Source organism: Acanthopagrus latus, chromosome 9 (genome assembly GCF_904848185.1).
Source record: "Acanthopagrus latus isolate v.2019 chromosome 9, fAcaLat1.1, whole genome shotgun sequence".
NCBI lineage: Eukaryota > Metazoa > Chordata > Actinopteri > Spariformes > Sparidae > Acanthopagrus > Acanthopagrus latus.
This window is the reverse complement of record NC_051047.1, coordinates 9051500-9072781: the sequence shown is the minus strand read 5'-3', so window position 1 is coordinate 9072781 and position 21282 is coordinate 9051500. Positions and strand designations below refer to the sequence as shown.

Sequence of the window (21282 nt, the reverse complement as noted above, 5' to 3'; positions counted from 1 at the left end):
GTAACAAAGGTTCCCAGTTTGCAAGCGGATGCAGCTGTTCCTACCCCTAATAAATAAAAGTGTGGTTTTTTTCTCTCTCTCTCTCTCTCTCTCTCCTCGCACTCACAAACTCGCTGTAATCCAGCTATCTAGATCAGATAAGCAGCGATGTGGCTACCTGTGCGAGGCGGTGTTTGACAGGTGCAAGGGGAAGCTGATTGAGATAATCCAAGAATAGGTTCAATGCAAATACAGATACAAGATGGGGGCGAGGATAGATGGATGCATGAAAAAGATGGATGAGTGAAAACATTCCCATGTATCACACTGTGACTCTGAGATTATGATCATCACAACCAATAGACTGCCAAGGTCAGCAGGAAGTATAAATCATCTTTTTTTCCCCCTTTTTTGTTGAAGGCAACATATATTCCTGTCATTTCCACTGGTTTGGTTTTGTTATTACGATCACGATTCCGCATCGCTATTATGCAAAAACAATTTGCATTATCAATTATCAATTATCAATTATGACAATTAAAAAAATAATAATAGTTGTTTGGTGTATTTCAGAAAAAAAAAAAATTACTTGGGGTTTGCAGAAAGTGTTAAAAGTTTGGAAAATGCTTAATTTTAACCGTTGTGCTTTCAAGTGTGGGAATATGCTTGAATACGAGTATGCTCCTTGAAAAACACATGGCGTTTGAAGCCAAACTCTTCTGGCGTTTGAAGTGAAATGTTCCTGTTGTCCTATTGTTTAATGTCTCCTGGCAAGTAAATAAGTGAGAATTAAATGACTGTAATCAAAACATAGAGAACAGAGTTAATGTTTACAGCTGGTACAAAACAAACTGACAATATCCATTGATTGCTGTGGATACAAAGGAGTTCTGTACACTTCTATGCAGTTTAACATTTGCATTTTTAGTAACAATTTAGATGTAGTGATAAAGATTTCAATAGTCTAGAAAGTTTTTGGTTGAGGTACATTGACTTGAAAAGAGCTTGAATTTTCCTATTATAAAACTATACAAACCTTTTTACTTTAAAATTTCCATAAGATCAATCGTTAGCGTCGCCCGTCCACACTGAAACTGAAAGATATTCAGTTTTCACATCCGTACAAAACAGAGAAAAGCAGCCACTCTGCTCATTTAGGGACACTCAAACGTTTGACATTTCTGCTTGAAAAATGAATTAAACGACGAATCATTTCAAATAGTGTTTAGTATTGCAAGACGTTTCATCCCCTTCAAAGGGAACCACGTTTTGCTATTTATAATACTTCTTAGTTCCTCATCTGTGAGTTTGCATGAGCACGGGTGTTATCTGTGCTCCCGTGTCTGCTGACATGGCGTTCTGCAGTCAAGGTGGGAAGCAGAGAGCTGAGATCACATTCAAATCTGCTGATAATTAATTAGACAATATGTTATTGCCACAGATCCATGGTGGGGGAATCGGTATCTGTTGATTATTGACTGTAATGTCGCTCGCTTGTCAGTCTCCCTTTGAATGCCGGAGAAAACAAACAGAGACAACTCATTTCAGGAATTCAAGTTAAACATTTCATCGTTTCGCCTCAGCCGTCCCCCGTCGTCTTATCTGTGGGGATTTTAAATTGGTAGTAATACACCGCGGCCATGTTATCCCTGTCTTTCAACAAACATAGTTAACCTCTCGGGGGAGATGCGCGCATATTGTTAAACTGTTTGATTGAACCAAATGCAGGAAAACTATAAACTCAGCATATTCGGGGCCCCCCGATGGTCTGAGGCCTCTGAATTTCTGCCTGACCTGGCACTTAAAAAGGTAAGAAGCTGCTTTGTTTTATCAATAAGACCTTGTTTTCATGGCTGGTCACCACCTCAGCAAACCAATCAATGGGGCATGCTCCGCTATCGCTGTGAGAGAAATGAAAAATAAACCCCAGATAATCCTTCAGTTAAAAGGTTACTCAGGGCGATAAAAGCTATTTTGTTAATTTATTTACTCTCTGCAGTGGAGAGATAAAGAAAAGGAACAATTAGGGAATTCTAGGTGAGAGATTTTAAAAGGGCAATGACATTGGGTTAATATTTTATAAGGCCTGATTGGCAGAGACCTGGAGAGGCCTTTTGTTTACACAAGCCCCAGACGGAATGATTCACTCGCTTGTTTTGGCCGACTGGGCGGAAATGGAATAAATATCTCCATCCTTACCTTTTAGAAACGTCAAACAAAAGACTGAGATAAAAGGTTAATGGCTCAATCATAACCACCAGGAAATAATATTATGCTCTTTCTCCTGCAAACCGGAGTCGCTATTGACATAATCAGGTTGAATTCCTAAAGATATCCGAAGATGGGAGGAGCAGACGAGTTTTGTGTGTAACTAAATCCACTAAGGGAGTGTGCTCACTGGGCTAAACATTACATTTGTGGTTTCAATTGATTTATAACAGATCATAATCACTGCATTAACAGCGTTCTGGGTAATAAGATCTCAGTCACTGCTTCCGTCGACAGAAAGGAGTCTGATAGTGAGATGTCAGAATTTTGCCACGAGATCAGAAAATGTCCTGATATCTCATGTGATATTATACCTCTTATTATACCTATCACCTCGCGTTGGCTTCCTGTAAACGGGGGTGAGAACGTGAATTTAATTATTGTGCTTTTATTGCATTGTAGCGCTGAAATTGGACTCGTGTGGAGTGTATTGTTGGGCCCCGTGTAATCTGATTGCCTGCGCAGTGTAGTGTGTTGGATAGTATCAGGTTCCAGCCGACTCTGCTGGGTCAACACACGGCCGGGCCATTAAAGGAAGTCTGGTTCAGGGAAAGTTCACTGCTATTTTCTTTTCACCATGGTAGCGAAACAAAAAAAAAAAAAAGACAGAGAATAGATGTGTAACATATTTGTGGCCCCAGCCCAAAGCTGGTGGGGCCTATTTTGTTTCCCTAATTGAAGCCAGAGTTATGAGGGCCCTGGGTATCTTTAGAGTAAATATAAATAAAGCAGGGAATAAAATTCTTTCATGATTGACCTCCAACACACAAAGAATATTGTCCAAATAAGTCCAACTTTAAAAACCCAGAGGTTCGTATTTGCTCAAACACGTAAAGTCGAGGAGAGAAAATGAAAAGAAAGCGAAGGAGATTAGAAAAAACAACAGCGGATAACGCACGAGAAGTACCAAAAAATTCCAATCATAAATCCAGTTGTGCTATCTTTTTTGTGCAATAATGGCCTAGTTTGGAGCAGTTTCTGTGCCAGGCTATTTAGGGAATCAGCATCTGCTGCTTGATAAATAGCCTGGCTCTTTTGTTTGAGGCCAGGTTCAGTTCCTCTCTGGACCCAGCTTATTAGCCCGGATGGCTCTGACCAGCATTAGCATGCATTCCTCAGCTGTGGCGTTTCAAGGAGCTAAATAACATATTGTTAAGAGACATTAAGGCTGAACTAAATGAATCGCCAGGCTGTGAAAACACAGAATAAAAGATTAAAACAGCAACGGCACACCCTGTATAATAAAAGTCTGCGCGTACACCCGCTCGGTCGTAAGAAAAGGAGACGATAACCTTCATTTCTGAGAGGCTTTCCTGTTGCTCGGAGGTTCCTCAGTTCAAAGCTCCTGTTCAGTTGGCGCATTGCTTTCATGGCTAGCCAGTGTTATTTGTGTGCGGAGAGTAGCTGAAATGCTATCCCTTTAAACACACAGACAGATTCCCTTGCAGCCTATCTAAACATTACCTTTACTTAACTGGGTCTTTGTACCTGGGTTCACATCCTTTGACATGATCTAAGGTTGATGTGACATTTTTTTGTCCATTCGAGGGGCCTTTTTGCTTTTAGTATTGTTGGTAAAAAAGCCTTTTACCCATCACATACCCTCTATTGAGGTCTTTCATAAATAATTCAGCCAGAGTACAAGTGAAAGTGATGACAGCAAAACTGTGTGCGATCTCTCCCTCTCATAAGATCAAAGAGGTGCTTCTATAGAAATAGGAATTACATTTCCAGACGTTCCTGGGTTGAGCCGGCACTCGTTTCTCTCTCTGCCTCTCTCCCTCTTTCTCTCTCCCTCTCTCCCTCTCTCTCTCTCTCTCTCTCTCTCTGTCTCCCTCTCTCTCTGCCTCCTTTCACTTTCTGCCGTTCGCTCTCCCTCTCGCCACTTCTTTTCTATCACTTTTGTATTTTCCCTCCAAAGGGACACAGTTGGGTGGATGTCTGCTTTTAGTCCTAAAACCTCCAGAGCCGGTATATGAGAGGAGTCAGCACATTCAGACAGATACAGCGAGTGCACTCTATTAGCAGGACTGAGGTAAATAAACCTCACAAGACACGGCTGAATAAATTCAACTACTAAGGCCGTGTGGTGTCTGAACTAAAACGCTGCATCGCTCTGTAGATACCGCCTTTGGGAAATGTAGTGAAATGTGCTGTAACACAAACAGCCTCATATACTGCGCTGGATGATAAAGTCCAGAATGAGCCTTGACAAATCGGAACAGCTCATCAGTCGGTTACGTTCGTTTCGTTTTTAACATTTGTTGGTCGTGAACAACTTCTTTTCTTTAAAGAAACAATAAATCAATAATTGTCAAAATTAGGGACGGGAATCAGCGTTACTCGCGATGCAATACATTTCGCGATACGTTTTCGACAATAGTGATTCTATCACTGTACAACGTCCTGGTGATACTCGATAATGCTGCAAGAGAATTAGCTACATCTCATCGACTTTGTGTCCTTAGAAGAAAAAAACTCACAGAAATTCCTTATTTATTATTTCTACTGTAGTTTCACAGAATTTGGCAACTGTGATAAAACAATGTACAAAAAAAAGTGCATACAGTCTCAGCTGAGTGTCTCTTTAACACACACACTTACTGGAACTTGTCCATGGCCAATGAAAAAAAAGGGCCAACTCCCTGAAAGCACAGCAGGTGGGCGTTAAAATGTTTAAATGACGGTCATACATATGACTCACTAAAACCTGTAAAAAGACTAGGTCAAATTAATTGTAGAGAGGTTCAATATGATATATATCTAAAATACCACTTTACGCTTCTCGTAACCACGGTGATGTATCATGCCGCCAATATAGTTTGGATTTATTTGTTGGGAGATTTTGCTCAGAATTAGCCAAAAGAATTGACACCATTTAAGTATTCTGGCACACCCGCTCAGACCTTATTAGCAGAGTAAAGGAGAACTTGAATTACATTCTTCTAAAGGGTGCCGGACAGACGCTCAGCCAACACGTCGCAGGTTTGATTTCCGGCCCTGTCCTTTCTTTTGGTTACAGCACGTTACAGAAACCCTTTGGTGTTTTAAAGATGGATTAAACTCAGTTCGTATTAGAGGGAACTTAGTATCCTGGTAAAGCTTGAAGATGTACGTGAAATAATGTATGAAGCCAATATGTCACCTGTGTCAAGTCACCATAATTCATCTTCAGCTGAGACTTCTTGTCCATAAAGAATATACCTCCATAGGATCTTGGCCCCCTCATTATGTCCTCGTTGCATTTTTATTTATTTATTTTTTCTCACCCCGTAGGCCTCTCTTTGTAACTAAAAGCCGGCAAAGTAGGTATTGATTGCAACTCGAAGCTGTATTAATAAGCGAATGAGTAAGATGTGAGGAAAGTCAGGTGTGTGTCTGCTTTGAAGGCCCTTTTTTCTGCTCCACAGTAAGGTGGCACAGTCATTTATCACGGCTGGATCTGTGCCCCTCGTTTGGTGTAATAAAACTCCCCCATCAGAACCGTCCAACAGGTCTGAATCACTCTGTCACACCACCTTCCAGCTAAGGCACGCATTAAATCAAGCAAGCAGAACATTTCCTAAGGCAGCCATTGCCTTTTAATTTCCTGAAGAACCTTAAAATATCATTCATTACCAGAACTACACATATTTGGTTTTTAAAAGTCTCATAAATCAATAGTGGCCTGACTGCAATAATTATAACAAGTTAACATGTAATTTCCAGGCCGAGGGCCGCGCACTGGATTTTAGCATATGCAAACGAGGCAATTCAAATAGTGTGGGGATATTAATACGGAGGAACAGGTAACGAGGTACGGGTTATGAATTATGCATCAAAAAGTGGTTGATCTTCAATAAAGGAAATGAATTCACCGTGTAATCTAATTAGTTATGGAAGTCTATTATGTTGAGCTGCAGAAAGCAACTGTCCTTGAAAAGAAATTTATTTACAGTACATGTTAGCTATTTGGAATGGAATTGCATTCTGGAGTGCTTCAAATGTTAACACCCCCCCTGCCGCTGCCGCCACCCCCCACACCACCCACACCACCCCTCCTCCCTCTGCCAATCTCCTCTTAGTCTCTCACCCACGTTTTCCTCCTCTTTCTCTGCCCGGTGTGTCTTAGCTCCAGACCCGGTCGGCCTCCGAAGAGGACCCAGAGTGTGACTTCGCCAGAGAACCCCCACATCATGCCCCACTCAGTCCCCGGCCTCATGTCCCCTGGCATGATGCCACCCACAGGTATGGTTGGTAACACTCTGTCATTGTTGCTAAGGCTCTGATTCACTGTGTCTGGGTATTTTTCTATCTCTCCCTTTCTTCATCTCTATCACACACACACACACACACACACACACACAGACAAACACGCACACAGACACACACTCACGCACACGCATACACAACCTCCCCGCCACCAGTGGCCTCCCCGCAGCTTGTCCTCGAAATGGCAGCCAGTCCAAAGTGACACATGCACCCAACCACCAGACACCAGCCGCTCACTCGTTTACCAAAAACAGATCCTCTGCTCAACCCCCCGGAAACCAACGGGGGGGTGGGGGGGTTGGAGAATAAATTGGAGTGGAGATCTTTTCTCTCAGATTATTCCAGTAGATGTTGCATTTTGCCGTGAGTGCATTCTAATTAGTGCGATTAAATCCACTCCACTGGTATATGTACATAGGCAGTGGTGATGCTAAAGCAAGCTTATCGCCACAAGAATCAACAACAACCATTTGTGCCCTAACTTAGCCCTGGGCCGAGTCTTATTGCAACTAATGCTTTTGTTCTATTTGTGGCTGGCTTCATTGTGACTGCTTTGATGTTGGTGGCTGTAAGTGCTCTGATTTGCATATTGTGCTCTCCTTCTTGATATGTCTTTAATGATATTGTGCTGTCGAAACGGAGCTCTTTGAATGCGCATCCAGCGTACAGTGTACATTGTAGTCGACCGAGTATTAACTGAAGTAGTTCACAAAGAGATAAAACACCGCAGTTGTTGTTTTTTTCCCACATGCTTAACCTAAATGGTAATATTATTTATATAGCACATTTTATTAAAAGTAAACTGCTTTTCATTGAAAGGCAAAATATACAGACATAGATGTAAAAAATGAGAACATAGAAAGCATAAGAAACACTGGAGTCCCACTCAGTAGAGCGCATACCTCCACCAAGGCCCAGCAGTACTCTCTTTAATTCAATCAAGCCTAATCCAATATCAAACCTGATCGCCCCTGTATTACTCTAAATTTTAAACCAACCATAACCGCTTAACCATTATTTAAGATCACCATATCAGTAGCAGCTAACTAGGCTGGAGTCATAATCTCCATTGGGTAGTAGAAGAGTAATTTCATTGTTTTATTAGGAGCTCACTCACAGATACCAGCCAGCCTGACATGATCTACGCATTATTCCCTGAGAAAATGAACAGAAATTCCCAGATACTCCCCAAAGGTTACTGAGGTCTATTCTGGGCCCAGACGTATCCTCCATCCAAGTTTTGTGGAAACATTCTGTAGTTTTTTGTGTCCTTGGTGGTGGTAATAGATATAAGAATACATGCATTTGTAGCACAGACCTAACATGCATTAAATATACCAGGTAGCAATAAAAAAAAAAAACAAAAAAAAACAAATATCAACACAGTCAGATAGAAACCCCTGCCCTGTTACCTAGCCACACATGTAAGCAACAATGTACCCAACTTTAGTGTTTGGATGCAACTAACGATTACTTTCATTATAAATGAATCTGCTGATTTTTTTTCGTGATTAATTGTGTAGTCAATAGAATATTGTGAATTGTATAAAATTTTGTGAAAAATGCTTATCACAGTTTTCCAGAGCGTGAAGTGATGTCTTCAGATTGCTTATCATTTACTAGTGTGAAGAACAAAGAGAAGCAGCAAATCCTCACATTTAAGAGGCTGGAATCAGCAAATGTTTTTTTGTTTTTTTACGTTTTTGCTTAAATGATCCATTCATTATCAGACTGGTTGGCAATCAATATTTTTATTTGATCCACCAGTTGACTAATATTTGCACCCTCACTTCAGTGTCTAAAAAGTTTAACAGACGTGTAAATATCCTACCATCTCTGTAAAAACAGTCGGCAAGTGTTTTTTTGTTGTTTTTTTTTCCTCCAAGAGGCAGCAAAGCAGCTGTCTGTGAGGTCTTTTTTTTTTTTTTTTTTTTTTTTATTCAATATTAAGCACAGATTGGGCCGTCCTTGTGATTCAGTACAATGGAGGCTCACAGGCTAGTGCTTTGAACTCTGGGAATAGGGTGAGGTCACTGGCTATCTGCGGCGTAGTATATAGAAGGCGAACTTAAAGGCCGGAGTGAACACAGAGAAGGACAATGATGAGAAAGAGCCGTGTTATTTAGTGGAACATAAAGCAACAGAAAAGCCTTTTGATATCATCCCCTTTCAGCCCAGAGGGACTCTATGATCTTGACATTTAGTCAGGGTATTCGGGGGCCAGAGATAAAGTAATTGAGGTTTTTTGGTGTTCTCATAACTGCCTTAAGCTTCCCAACTGTGGCAAGACAGAACTTCGCCATCAATTTCTATGTCCTGATTAAACCGTTTATTGTTTCGATGATCGCGTTAAGCATTGAACGTCAAGGAATTTTACAGATTTTGACAGATTGATGATTAAGTACAATTGACCACACATAAGTTAGCATCCAAGCAGGCGAATAATTGATCTCCCTGTCATGTTCAGATGTCCTGATTGATGATTAAAAAAACGTCGTTGAGAAACCGTCTTAAATAGTTACACTATCATGTCATGTCGCATTAGTTCATTTCGCAGATGAGTTAGCGCCTGAACACACAGGCAGAATGTGGGCAGACGGCCTTTCCCGAGGCTTCACCAATCCCCTCCAAGTCTCCACGAAAAAGCCACTGCATCATTTAATTTGGGCAGCGGAGAGAGAGCCAACACTCGATGTAATGTTTTGTTCACACAGTTGCATGTCAGATCTCTCCTGGTGTTACACTTGCAAATGTACAATGCTGGTTTCTTCTTCCCTAGCTCCTTTTCACTCAGGCTGACTGCAGCTCACACTCGGCAAAGGTTCTCACTTTGTCATAGAGAGAAATTGTCAAACAATTTGATTGATTGATTAATCGTTATTTTTCACTATGTTTCCCTGTCATTTAAGACGGTAGATGAAACGTTTCTGGGTCTTGGACGAGAGATGCAGACGGCAAATTGTGATGAGCGTTTTTATTTGACGATTTATAAAATAATTGATTGGTTCGAAATAGTTAACTGATTATGAAAGTAACTGTTAGTTGCATCCCTACAACCAATGAGGCAATTTTCACTCATTTAACTGTGTTTTAGGAATTCTCTTTGAATGTCTGATTTGTGCAACTGTAATCGGCTCATTTTTTTTTTTTTTTTTTACAAAGATATGAGACATATCTCATGTGTGACTCAAATCACATTAGATTCAAATCAATGACCATATTCAACACAGTGGAGAGATGTCTTCTTCACACTCTAACAGGACCATGTGAGGCCTATGTGAAACACATTGTTAACATATGTATCTTTGCCCTTGACACCAGTTCCATTTAGGAAAGGACATCTTAATATGCTTAGGTTTCCATTTAAGGAAATACCCTCATATGTGTGTGAAAGCACATGTGTGTGTGTGTGTGAGTGGCTGAATGTGTTCATGCCCCTCCCGGGGTGGGGGAAAGGGGGGAGGTGGGGGTTCACGCTGGAGCCTTTCCAGTTGCTGATGCATTACAGGCAGATTGGCCCCCAAATCGGATTATTTGCTGTGGACTGACACCACACTGAGATGACATCTCCTTTAAAGTGGAGAGGGCCTCCACTCACACTCTGGCCACTACTTAAGCAGCAGCTTCAATATAATTCATTTATGTCCTGGATATGGCTTCAACCTTTTGAATAACGCAAGAGTACTGCATTTACCATTAGAGAAATGAATGTCACCTACATCTAACCAGGGTGCATCCTGTACTTTACTGATAAAAACAATATTTTCTAATGCTGTCTGGCTCTTACTGCACAAGTGAGTGTGTGTGTGTGTGTGCATGTGTGGATTCCAGTGCCTCGGAGGACTGGTTCTTCATACGAGTACTGTAGGTGGAGACATATTGTAATATTTATGTCCTTTTGATGTACAATTAGCACGTCAGCTTCTAGAGTGGATCATCTAATCCGGTGCCACTTCAAGCTGCTCTAAAATAGATCCAGTATGCACCAGGTAATTTAGTGTCACTTCTTTGTGTCTGTACCCCCTCCTCTTTCAGTCCGCTGCTTGTCATAAGGTTAGCGCGCTGTGTAATTGATACTAAATTTGTCATGATGTGGATAGCACAGTTCAAGTGGCGCAGTGTACCTAAGAGTCGCGTTGTTCCCAACCCCAGTTTGTCATTGCTGTGCTGCCACCAGTCCATGCATAAAATTAGGCGGCCATGCTCATTGACATGGAGTGTCTCTTCCCTACTTATCCCGCTCGCCGCGATAAATAAAGTGTGTTTTCATTGTTGCCCATGGTGCACTCCCTAACAGAGACAGAACAGAGACACAACAGATAAGCTCTGGTTATTTTTCTCCCCCCTTTTTTTTTGTAATCGCTGCTAGAGAAAGTCGTAAAAGTCAGTCTTTTGTGTGCTGATGTGAAGTTAATCTGATTTTAATTTAATTATACGAGTTAGTTGCGGAGGGCACAGGCATTGGGGTGTTTGTTGTAAGAATGTTCTGACATTGGCGCAGGTATGGGGCAGCTAGCATGTTAATTAATGATGAAGATCCTGACAATATGCAGAGGCATGACAGCGTTAAGCCAGTCGGCTGCTGCTTCCTTTGCATATTAATAGATCCTTCATTATTATTTAATATGACAGCTGCTCCAAGGGCTACCATCAGACCTTGTCTCTGTTATTTGCTGTTTTGTGCTCCCCATGTGACAGTGCCATGCTATTCTCTGTTTGTTGAAATGTTCCCTTTTCTGTTCCCTGACTGGTGTGGCTCTCTACATGCGGCCGCGATGCGCTGTTTGTTCGGCACTCAGAGGATTCCGACTTGCCCGCGTGTCTATATGAGAAAAGTGTGTGAATCTAAAGGTGACTTTGAAAGAATATATGAGGCAGGATTGTTTTGTTTGCATAGTAATGAATGCAGATTAGCACTGAGTGGGATTGGTCTTGTTGACGTTTAGACTTCTAGTGGCTTAATAGACTTGTTGCTTGGCGCCAACATCTCCCTGGCTTCCTTATTACATCCACTCTAGTGAGGTGTGTGTTATGTGGATATGACAATTGATCCGGTGAGATGAAACAATTATCAGAACAAAGATTTCGATTTATGGTGCGTGTCATTTAGTCAAAGGCACGCGGGGTGGGGGGGTTGGAGCAGAATGATGAATGAAAAATGGAAAAGTGATAATTTCTTTTATTTCACAATAGTGCAAATCAATTTCTTAGCCATTATTTACTTAATACACATTATATCAAAACCTGCCACCTTTATGCATTCATTTCCCTTTTTTAAAAAAATTTAATTAATTAATTTTTTTTTTTTCACAATAGTCCAGTGTGCTCTCCGCAAAAGAAATGGTGAGGACACACAGGCTGCGGTGCAATAAACAACAGCGTTCCCACAGCTGAAGTTAGAGAGCATCAGAAGGCACCACTGCGGCACTCCTTTGAGCGGCACCTGATTTGTGGGGGGAATTTATCACACAAACAGCCCAGAGGTGATTTCAATATTTACTCGGCAGTCTGTTCTGCATACGTCTCATTTGGAAAACAGTTGACTCTTGCCCATTATACACAAATGAAGGCTGACCTTCAGACTGGGCAGAGGCCACATTCATTATGTGGAGAAGTATCACCTTCTTATGAGGCAATGGCGCTGTGTTTTTTCCTCTCTCCCCCTGCCCTGCCTATGCATATTGAACAGCAGCCAGGGCCCGCTGCAAACGAGAGGGACCTGGCTGACATGATGTATACTGTACGTCAATATGGTCCTGATGTATTTTAAGATGCAAACAAGGCTTTAAATTATATGCACCTCCATGTCAGTGGCTCAGAGTGACTCTCGCCATCTGCCTATCAGCTGGGGATGAGAGGAGAGGGGTGCCCAGGCCGGTATGCGCTTGCGTGCGTGTTTGTCGGTGTGTGTGTGTGTTTGTGTCTGTGTGCGCACATGCCCGCATGTATCTGTTAGAGCCACATGTTCGATTTCTGCCTCTCCTTGTACTCACGTCTCCCCTCAGATGCATGGCTAATAGCTGCTCTTGAGTCCCATCACGGAGACGTGACAGCTTAGTGATGATAAACGCAGACGTTGCCTTGTTCTGCGTCAAACGTAAGGCAAACCTGCATATCCGCTAGAAGCAGCCGCTGTAAAAGGGCAGGTGATACACCATATTGTGGTTATGAGTGATTCCACTAATAGGTACACATCTTTTTCTCGCCTTGCCTCTTTGGTTTTGTTGCTGGGGTTGGCGAGAGGAGTCTCGGGACTCTCCGGAGACACGCCAGGCCTAGAGGAGCTTTAGCACTATCTGTCCCTGCTGTTTGAGACCAGCCTCATGAATAAAGATTTCAGTCACGTTCGACACACCAGAACCCTGGAAATACCACAATGACAAACCAATGCTTTATGATCTCTGCAGTGTGCTCAGCATACGCATGTCCATAATCTCAGACTTAACTATATCAATCACATCAAGTCCGTTTTGATCGAGGCGGACGGCCATGTTAAATATTGCTATTCCAGTATATAGTCAGAGATTGTGGGGGAAATGTGAACGATCATTTCAAATGTGATGTCAATAACCGTTTAGTCTGCTCATGAAACGCCTTGGGCCTGAGGAGAATCCATGTAAAACTCTCAAAGATTTTTGGCATGTTGTCAGAATTTTTCAAGTGATATGCATACTAAAGAATGTATTAGAATAACCGTATTATTGGAACTAGCATGATCATTCGCACAGCCTCATAGAGGGAAGAGGCAAGACTTCTCTAGCTGGGCAATCCGGCCTTCAAATAACATTGCACTATTTTTTAGGATATATGCAGGACACGATATGCAACAAAAATGTAGGAATAACTATTGATACTGTCATAAAATATTAACACAATGAGAGTTTTGATAAATAATCAGTAAGATTGTGGATAAAGGCGGAGTATTGAAACAAGTAGAAAAGTCTGGAAAATCCCATCGCTTTACTTTAAAGCAGCCCTTAAAGCCAGGGAAAGACAACACTCATATAACAATATTTAAAATCTAATGCGACATATCGTCACACACTACAGTAGCAATGAGGCATCTACTTGTCGCCCCTACAGCCCCACTGTCATGGTACAAACATAACCTTCTTTTATTTTCTGTTTTTGTTTTTGTTTTTTCTGTCAACTGTTTTCATGTTGAATGTGCAGCTGAAAAACACTCGTCTTTGTAATGTCTTCTAAACGAAACAAGAAAACACCACCTTATGTCATATCCTCATTTTTTTTATTGGAATTCGTTGGTGCCCACATCCCAATAGGGCATCTCCGCCTGCTGCCTCCTTACCATCCTGCTTCGGAGATCCTGAGTATGTTGGGTTTTCTTTCATTTTTAAATTTAATGATATTGAATTGCTTAGATACCGCGCACATTTTACATTTTTATGGAATGTATTGTTTTATTTTCATTTTGACATATGGCCCCTTCAAGTATTTAATACACTCAAAGCCATTTACAAGTATTAAATGACTTGAATCTTTGCTCCATTGTTCATAGTTTTCCACCATCCTACATGCTGACTGGCCTTGACTCCCGTAAGAGTCCTGTTATTATGAGACGCTACAGTATATACAGTAGCTGTAGAAGAATTTGAATACCAATGTAAGGCATTATTCAGGACGGTATGATCTGCTGAATACATTAGAGGGTATCATTGAAATACCCTCAATGAGATGATTTTTTTAAGAGACAGTTCTGTGTGTACTTGTTCACTTACTGAACCCGTCTCACTTTCGTACTCACTTTTTTCGCTCCCTTGACCCTCTGGTGTCACACCGTATCACGCTTCCCTCGTATTATATACGCGCACACTTTCTGTATTACAAGTTGCACACACAAAATGCTTGCATCATGCACTATTATCGTGACTGCATCTGTTCCCATCAAGGTACAAATACATCAGTATAGCGGCCGGGGATACCGGAGTCGGTGAAACATTCATAAAAATCATACGCTGCCACACACACAGGGATCCATCCCATCAGCATGATAACCTGCTGTGAAGATATCCCCTGTCAGAAGATGAAAAACCAAGCTGTGATCTCATAGGCGCTTATTCCCCATAGTGTATAAAATTATTCATTGTTTTATTATTTCAAACGTCCCCCTGCGCCCCCCTCCCCCTTTTTTTATTTTTTTATTTTTTTTTAATTCGGCAGGGCAGGTTTCTGAAAGGTTTTGCAGGTGCAGTGGCTCAGCCCCAGCAGACGTGTAGCCGGTCTGTAAGCGCTCTGTCTCCTCTGCCTCCTTTCTCTAGGCCTGACAGCAGCGGCGGCAGCAGCTGCCAACGCAGCCATCGCAGAGGCCATGAAGGTCAAGAAGATCAAGCTGGAGGCGATGAGCAGCTACCACAGCAACGCCAACCACCATGGGGCCGACGGAGAGAATGGAGACCTCAGCTCCAGCGTCGGTGAGGATGCCCTTCACGCACACTGTCACAAACACAAACACACACCCGCACTCACTTGAACAGAAGACAAATGCCCACTGCAAAGTATTTTATGTGCCTGTACACACACACTCACACACCACACACGCACTAAGATTTGCATACTTAATCACCCTTTTGACACACACTCAGAACTCCTCCAACACTGCAGATTATCTATGTGCTATATTAATAATAGATGGAAAATGTTTAGACACTTGAGTGTCTGCATCTAGACCTGCATCTGTGTCAAAATACACATACTGATTTGAAGTAATGCACGATGACTGGTGAGCAAATCTTCAATCTTGTCTGAAAAATAGATGAAAAAAAAATGAATTCAGACACCTGACTTACGAGTAGGGGCTTTTTAAATGAACCAATTTTTTGTTAGTGCAACCTGTGGACAGAATAAAGTCAGATTTGGCAGGACTGCTTGGAGTAAATGTGTGTGTCTGTCAGATACATTGTTCTGTTGAAGGGCTAAGGCAGTTTCTGTTAATTAAGCTACTTACAAGAAACAGGCAACCAATTATTGGAAAATGGTAGGGCGTATCATAAAAATTGTCTTCTTTTTTTTTTGTTTTTCAGGGCTCATGCAAATTTGTAATGAACTAACAAATGGGGGGCAATAGGTGTTTACTGATAGAGTCATCCAGAAAGCAATACAATTGTTTCTACAGTCAATGGCTCAATAGTTGTGAGGCAACAGTGTTTTGTAAACTTCCCCAAATCACCACGTGTTCTGTGATCCAACCTATGACTTTCCGCTAAAAGTTCATTGAACTTATTCTTGAGGCCAGTGTCAAGTATTAAGTGGCATCTAGCCATGATCAACCGCTATCCTCCTCCAAGTATGTGGGAGTAAAATGGACTGGGGATGTCACTGGTTAACCATTAAACGGTTAACCGTTGAGAATATTGTTGACCAGTTGAGCATGTCTGTCTGTTGGTTGGTTAATTTGCATACAGACACAGTGTCTGCTAAGGGCTTTGCTAAAGTGCTCTTGGAGCACGCTAAAGGAAGCTCAGTGTGGGAAGATTTCCTCCCTGAAAGGCTACAAAGTCAAATGTAAGTTAAAATGTGTCATTAGTTATAAAGCACTATGCTATACCCCATTAATAACAAAAATCCTTGTGCCATGTCTGAGGACGGCTCGCAGCTAAACATCATGTCACTGCTAGCTGGGAGGAGAAAGTTGCAGGAAATACACGTGCTGAAATATTGCACATGTGATGTCATTTGGAGTCCAGAGAGAATCTGTCCATATACCCACCCACTCAGGTGCTGTCAAACATATTATTTTACATCCTTTTTATAACATAAAAAAAATATTTCAAACCCAAACTTATCGGAGGTGACGAACACTTGTATATACATCAGCTCCATGGAAGCGGACCTTCTCCCTCTGTTAATGCAAAAAGTCTAATTTTAGAGTAATGAAAACACAATGTTTCTTAGTTTCAGGTGATTATGCACTGAAGAAAACACAATTATGAATATTGCATTCCATTTCTGGCAATAGATTCTCTAAATCCTACACACAGGACCTTTAAAAAAAACAGCAAATTAAATACACAGGACCAAAAAAAGTATCACCTCTTTGCCAGAGCTAATAAACAATCCTTAAAGTACAGCTTGACTTCAACCAAAGACTTGCAAGGCTGTCTCTACTATACCGCTGTTTTCTTAATAAAATGGTGAAATATTGCTTCTCTTCAGAGTGTATGCACTGTAAATATTCACCTCGGTGAGGTAAGTCTTGTTTTCCCTCAAAGTGTTACTCTTTGGTGTTGAAATGAGAAAAAAAAAATATTCTTAATAGCTAAGTGAAACTGTGAACACAGTTTCCCAAAGCTATCAGCTTTTAACAAGGTCTAATTGAATTGCTGTGAGAGCACTGGTTTTTCACTATGTGCCATTTCAATTAATTATTAGGCCTAAAATGCAGAAGGATTTTGGGTAATATCACACAGAACCACTTAGTGCATTAAAGAGAATGATAATGTATGTTAGTGCGGATTCATGAGGCCATTCCAAATTATAAACCAAATGTAATCCCTGTAGCTTTGGTTGCTAAATGGAGGTTTTGATTCACTTACTGTAATAAATGGCCCGACTCCTGAATACATTTCATCAGTAATACTTGACACCATGGAGCTTATGGTTTGCGGGGATGAAAACAGGATGCGTTTCTAAGCAGATTTAACAATGCAAAATGCATAAAGTGTGAGGTCATCACTCCAAGAGAATGGAGTATGTTAAAAAAAAAGGGGGGAGAATACGAGCCAACGAGGTCACGGAAATAAAGATAAATGTGAGTACCAACAGCAAGGCTGTGGCAGTGGAGCTAATAAGAAACTGTTTTATCTTTTTACAATTTAAATTGTAACCTTGAGCCCACAGCCAGCCACACAGGCTCCCAGTAGAATCATAATTCTGGCAAGGGGGAGCAGCTCTAGGTGTGGGTGCATGGGCCACAGCATTAGCTCTCTGAGTGAAATATATGGCAGTGACGCCTCTCGGCCCCATCCACAATCAATTGGATTCTTTTCCTTTAATATTTACTCGCAGCGATGAGATGCTCGTCTGCATGGTGATGAACAGTCTGCCACTGGCGTTTGAAGGTGACCTGTCAGTGAGTATGGACAAATCTCTCGCTCGCAGAAATGTAGAAAATAAATCATTAGGGGCAGGCAGTCAGACAGGGGCCTCTCTCTCTCCCTCACTCTCCTCGGATTTAAATCAGCTCAGATTTATGATTTGAATTAATGCTTCGTTTGGTCAAAGGAATGGTCGCCGAGACAAATGATGTTTGGTACTGAAACCATCCTAATATTGATTACTGGGTGTCGCAGCAATCTCTTGTTTATATCAAGCACTCTCCTGTGACAGGGTGGCCAGCAGGAGTCATCCTGATAATACGCCGGAGAAATATGGCCTGCTCGGCGCGGCGGGGCCATGAAACACAGCTAGCAGCATGCTGTCTTCTTCATCTAGCCCCTGGGCTTCCACTCACATGTTTATTTTTAATGAAAGCATTGTGGAATCTCACAAGATATGAACTGACTCACGAGAGAAAGAGTGATTGCGAGATGATTTAACATTTCAAGAGTGTTTCAAACTGGCCCGCTTGTACAAACTATTTTTGAGTGTGAATGCCGAATATATCCATGTTATCCAATAGCAATCCAAGTGTATAAATCACTTGACTGATATAGCACGGAGTGGGCAGGAGGGGAACTGTATTTGGCCGGAGCTTTGTTGGGCCTGGACTGACTGTTGTTTCCTAGTGCTGACTGGGGCATGACTTCATGCTGTTTTTTTAAGAGACTCAGACCACAGCTGCTCTGAGGAAAACGGACCGGAGCCTTATAATCATCCAGCTTTAAACTAAGACTCAACAAACGGATGTGTTTACTTACACAAATGGTGTTACCGACCACGACAGGAATTGATATGATAATGAGCGGGCTTCTGATAATGCCACTAAGGACACGCATCCATTTAATCAGAAAAGAGCCACTACATAAACCCATTGAAAAAAAAAATCCTCCTCGGGGCTAAAATACAGGTGCCTCATCTCGGTGTTTGTCTGAAGCAGATCTTTGTGAAGCGCTTAAAGCAAAGCAAACCGGAGCCAGCCAGTGAAGGACACTCTGTTCTGTTTGTAGAGTTGGATTGCCTGTCGCTGCCTTTGTGTTGATGTAAATTGAACAGGCTAATATTTCTCCCTCGCATTAAATATTCATCACAATTAGACCTTCCTGTTTGCATCAGTGTTATTAATTATAAGGGAAAAACAGCCAAAATAACCAAACAAGCCTGAGTGAGAGGAGAGAGAGACACAGATATGCTCAGGGAGGGACGGGTAAAAAAGGTTGTGAAAGAGAGAAATGCGGATGGAGTGACATGAAAATATAAAAAGAGACGGAGTCAGAGTTGTGTGGGGGGGGCTGCCTTTTTTTTTCTTTCTTTTTTTCTTTTTTTGCCTCGCACTCTTTAGTCGGGCAGAGGGAGCCCTCTCAAAGCACAATGTGGATTGTCGCTGCGCCTCTCAGGAAATGCCACAATTACAGATCACAGACCAAGCAAAACACGTGTGGCGCTGGGCCTTGAGGGGGATAAACAGCCCGCCGTTCCCTCCCAGTGCATTGACCCCAGCCACAACCTTCATTACTGGGAGAGAAAATATTGTCAGCTGCCCACTAACAAACACCTGCCAATTTCAAGAGAAGGAATTGCCTTTTTTTTTTTTTTTCCCAGCCGTGGAAGGAAAATAAAGTGTTTCTTCGACCTGCAGAGAAGGAGTGGGAAGAAAAGATAAGACGGCGTTCACCCTTGTCCTCTTTCCTCCTTCTCTCTTCTCTTTTTTGTTTTTTTTGACTCTGTCTCGGCTACTTCTCCGTCTCTCGCCCTCTTGTCTCTCTCTGGCCACTGGGTGCTGCCCTGCCACTCATCTGACTCCTCACCACACAACTCTAATGGAGCCGAAATCCTGTTGGTAATTAGATATGGGAATTCCGCTGTCATCAGCCAGATGATGCCCCTACAATGCCGACCAAACAACTCGCAGACAGACAGAGCGGTAGATGGCGGAGACACAACGGCCACTGCTTACTGTCAGATTCAACTAAACATTTTTCCGAATGAACCCTCAGCCCTTCACCACCACGACTTAGAAGAGTAAGCGGTCGCGTTTTCACATAAACACCACTTCAAAACCTAACCGTCCTCTGTATCACATCTGCGGCGTCGGTCCAGGCTGCCTGCGCCCCCCAACAGGGAGCCGAGAGCCACATGCTAGGCTGAGGCTGGACGAATGGTGACAGGTACCTGGAGTGTTGCCTGACTGAGAGTTGAGAGAAGAGGTTCTGGGTGAGATGATGAGGAGGCATCGTTCGCTCTTCCCAGGGTCATCAGGCTAATTTCTGCAAGCCCCACCCTCGCGCTTGTGTTTTGGGGCGTGTGTGTGTGTGTGTGTGTGTGTGTGTTAGCGTGTGCACGTGTGTACATGCTCGCGTGAGAGAGAAAGAGGGGGCCTTGGCCCCTGAGAGCGCTCTGTGAGGAGACCACAGCTGTACACTCCCAGCAGCTAATTGGTCCTTATCTAGCTGTCCCATTCATCTTCATTTTTTACCAATTACTGAGCATTATCTGTGTTCTCAGTTGGGTATGGGACTTAATCCTTTTTGGTTAAGCTGGTGCTACAGCTTGCAAATTTCAAATGGAGACGGGGAGGGGGGGGGTGTGAGTCGGGGGGAGGAGAAAGAATGGAAAGGTGGGGAGGAAGGGGGGGGGGCAAAAGTCATAGCAAAAAAAACAAATTCTGAAACTTCCCATCATCCCTCACTTGGCAGGAAGCAATCAATAAACAATGACATCACACGGAGGGAGGGAGGAAAAAATGGAAGCGATCAATTATTGGCGTTATAATTCAAGTCCTTGTTTGCAAACGTTGCAGCCTCATTGATTAGGCCGTTCTTGTTGCACTCACCATTATTGACTTGTTAAAACCATATTTTCTCATCATCAGTGGTTTTGCGTTCGCGGTCACACAGATAACAACGCTTTAAGGGGGCCGCCATTAATTATTCAAGACGTATTCATTTTAAAGCGCAGCGAGTCCAAATCATCCTGTTTACTCTACAAACAATACAAGTATAGTACATTGCTCATCCAGAAGGTACATCAAGACGCCGCAATCTGGGGCAGTTAGCCTTAATTTTCTAAGATCAATGCATAACTAGGCTCCTCTCTATATGGGGTCCGTGCTTGGCCACGCTGCAGAGCTGAGTGGAGTCAGCCTGGAGACCACGCACTAATTACTGTAGTGTTTACTGCTCTGCTGGATAGCATTTGTACCATTTTGGATCATATCAGCAAGTCAACGTGCTCGGCGCTCGACAGATAAATAAGACATTAAGGTGACAGTGTGCATGAATGCAATTACAGTGGGGGAAAAAAAATAAAAAATAGTCATCAATTACAAAATAAACGCGAGTCCAGAAATGGGCGAAATTAACAGCTGCGCACGGACGTATACTTACAGAACACACAGGCATGCGTGTCGTCAGACAGACTCAGCCGCGCGCACAAAAGCAGGACACATATAGAGACACTGCTCCTGCACTTTGATAGGGATCTGTTTGGTCACACTCTCTGCGCCAGCTGTCAGCCCAGCTCCACTGCTGCGATTTAATTAGTCTGTTTATGTCCTTTCTAATAATAAAGCTCTCTGGGTGGAAGGACACATCCAACTAGCTAGCTGCGCGCCCCAACCTGCTAGCTGCACTAGTGCTGGTGGTGGCCCGACGCAGCTAAATGTGGGCC

At 42.4% G+C, this 21282-nt stretch overlaps 1 protein-coding gene across 6 annotated transcripts in view; it reads left to right on the top strand.

The window, feature by feature from the left end:
• Positions 1–21282, top strand: part of dachd (dachshund d) — a 127436-nt gene that overhangs the window by 71619 nt on the left and 34535 nt on the right. For all 6 annotated transcript variants that reach the window (XM_037110195.1, XM_037110194.1, XM_037110193.1 and 3 more), the window contains 2 exons: positions 6359–6474; positions 14778–14930. In XM_037110195.1, the coding sequence (XP_036966090.1) occupies positions 6359–6474; positions 14778–14930 (269 nt within the window). The remainder of the gene's footprint in view (positions 1–6358; positions 6475–14777; positions 14931–21282) is intronic.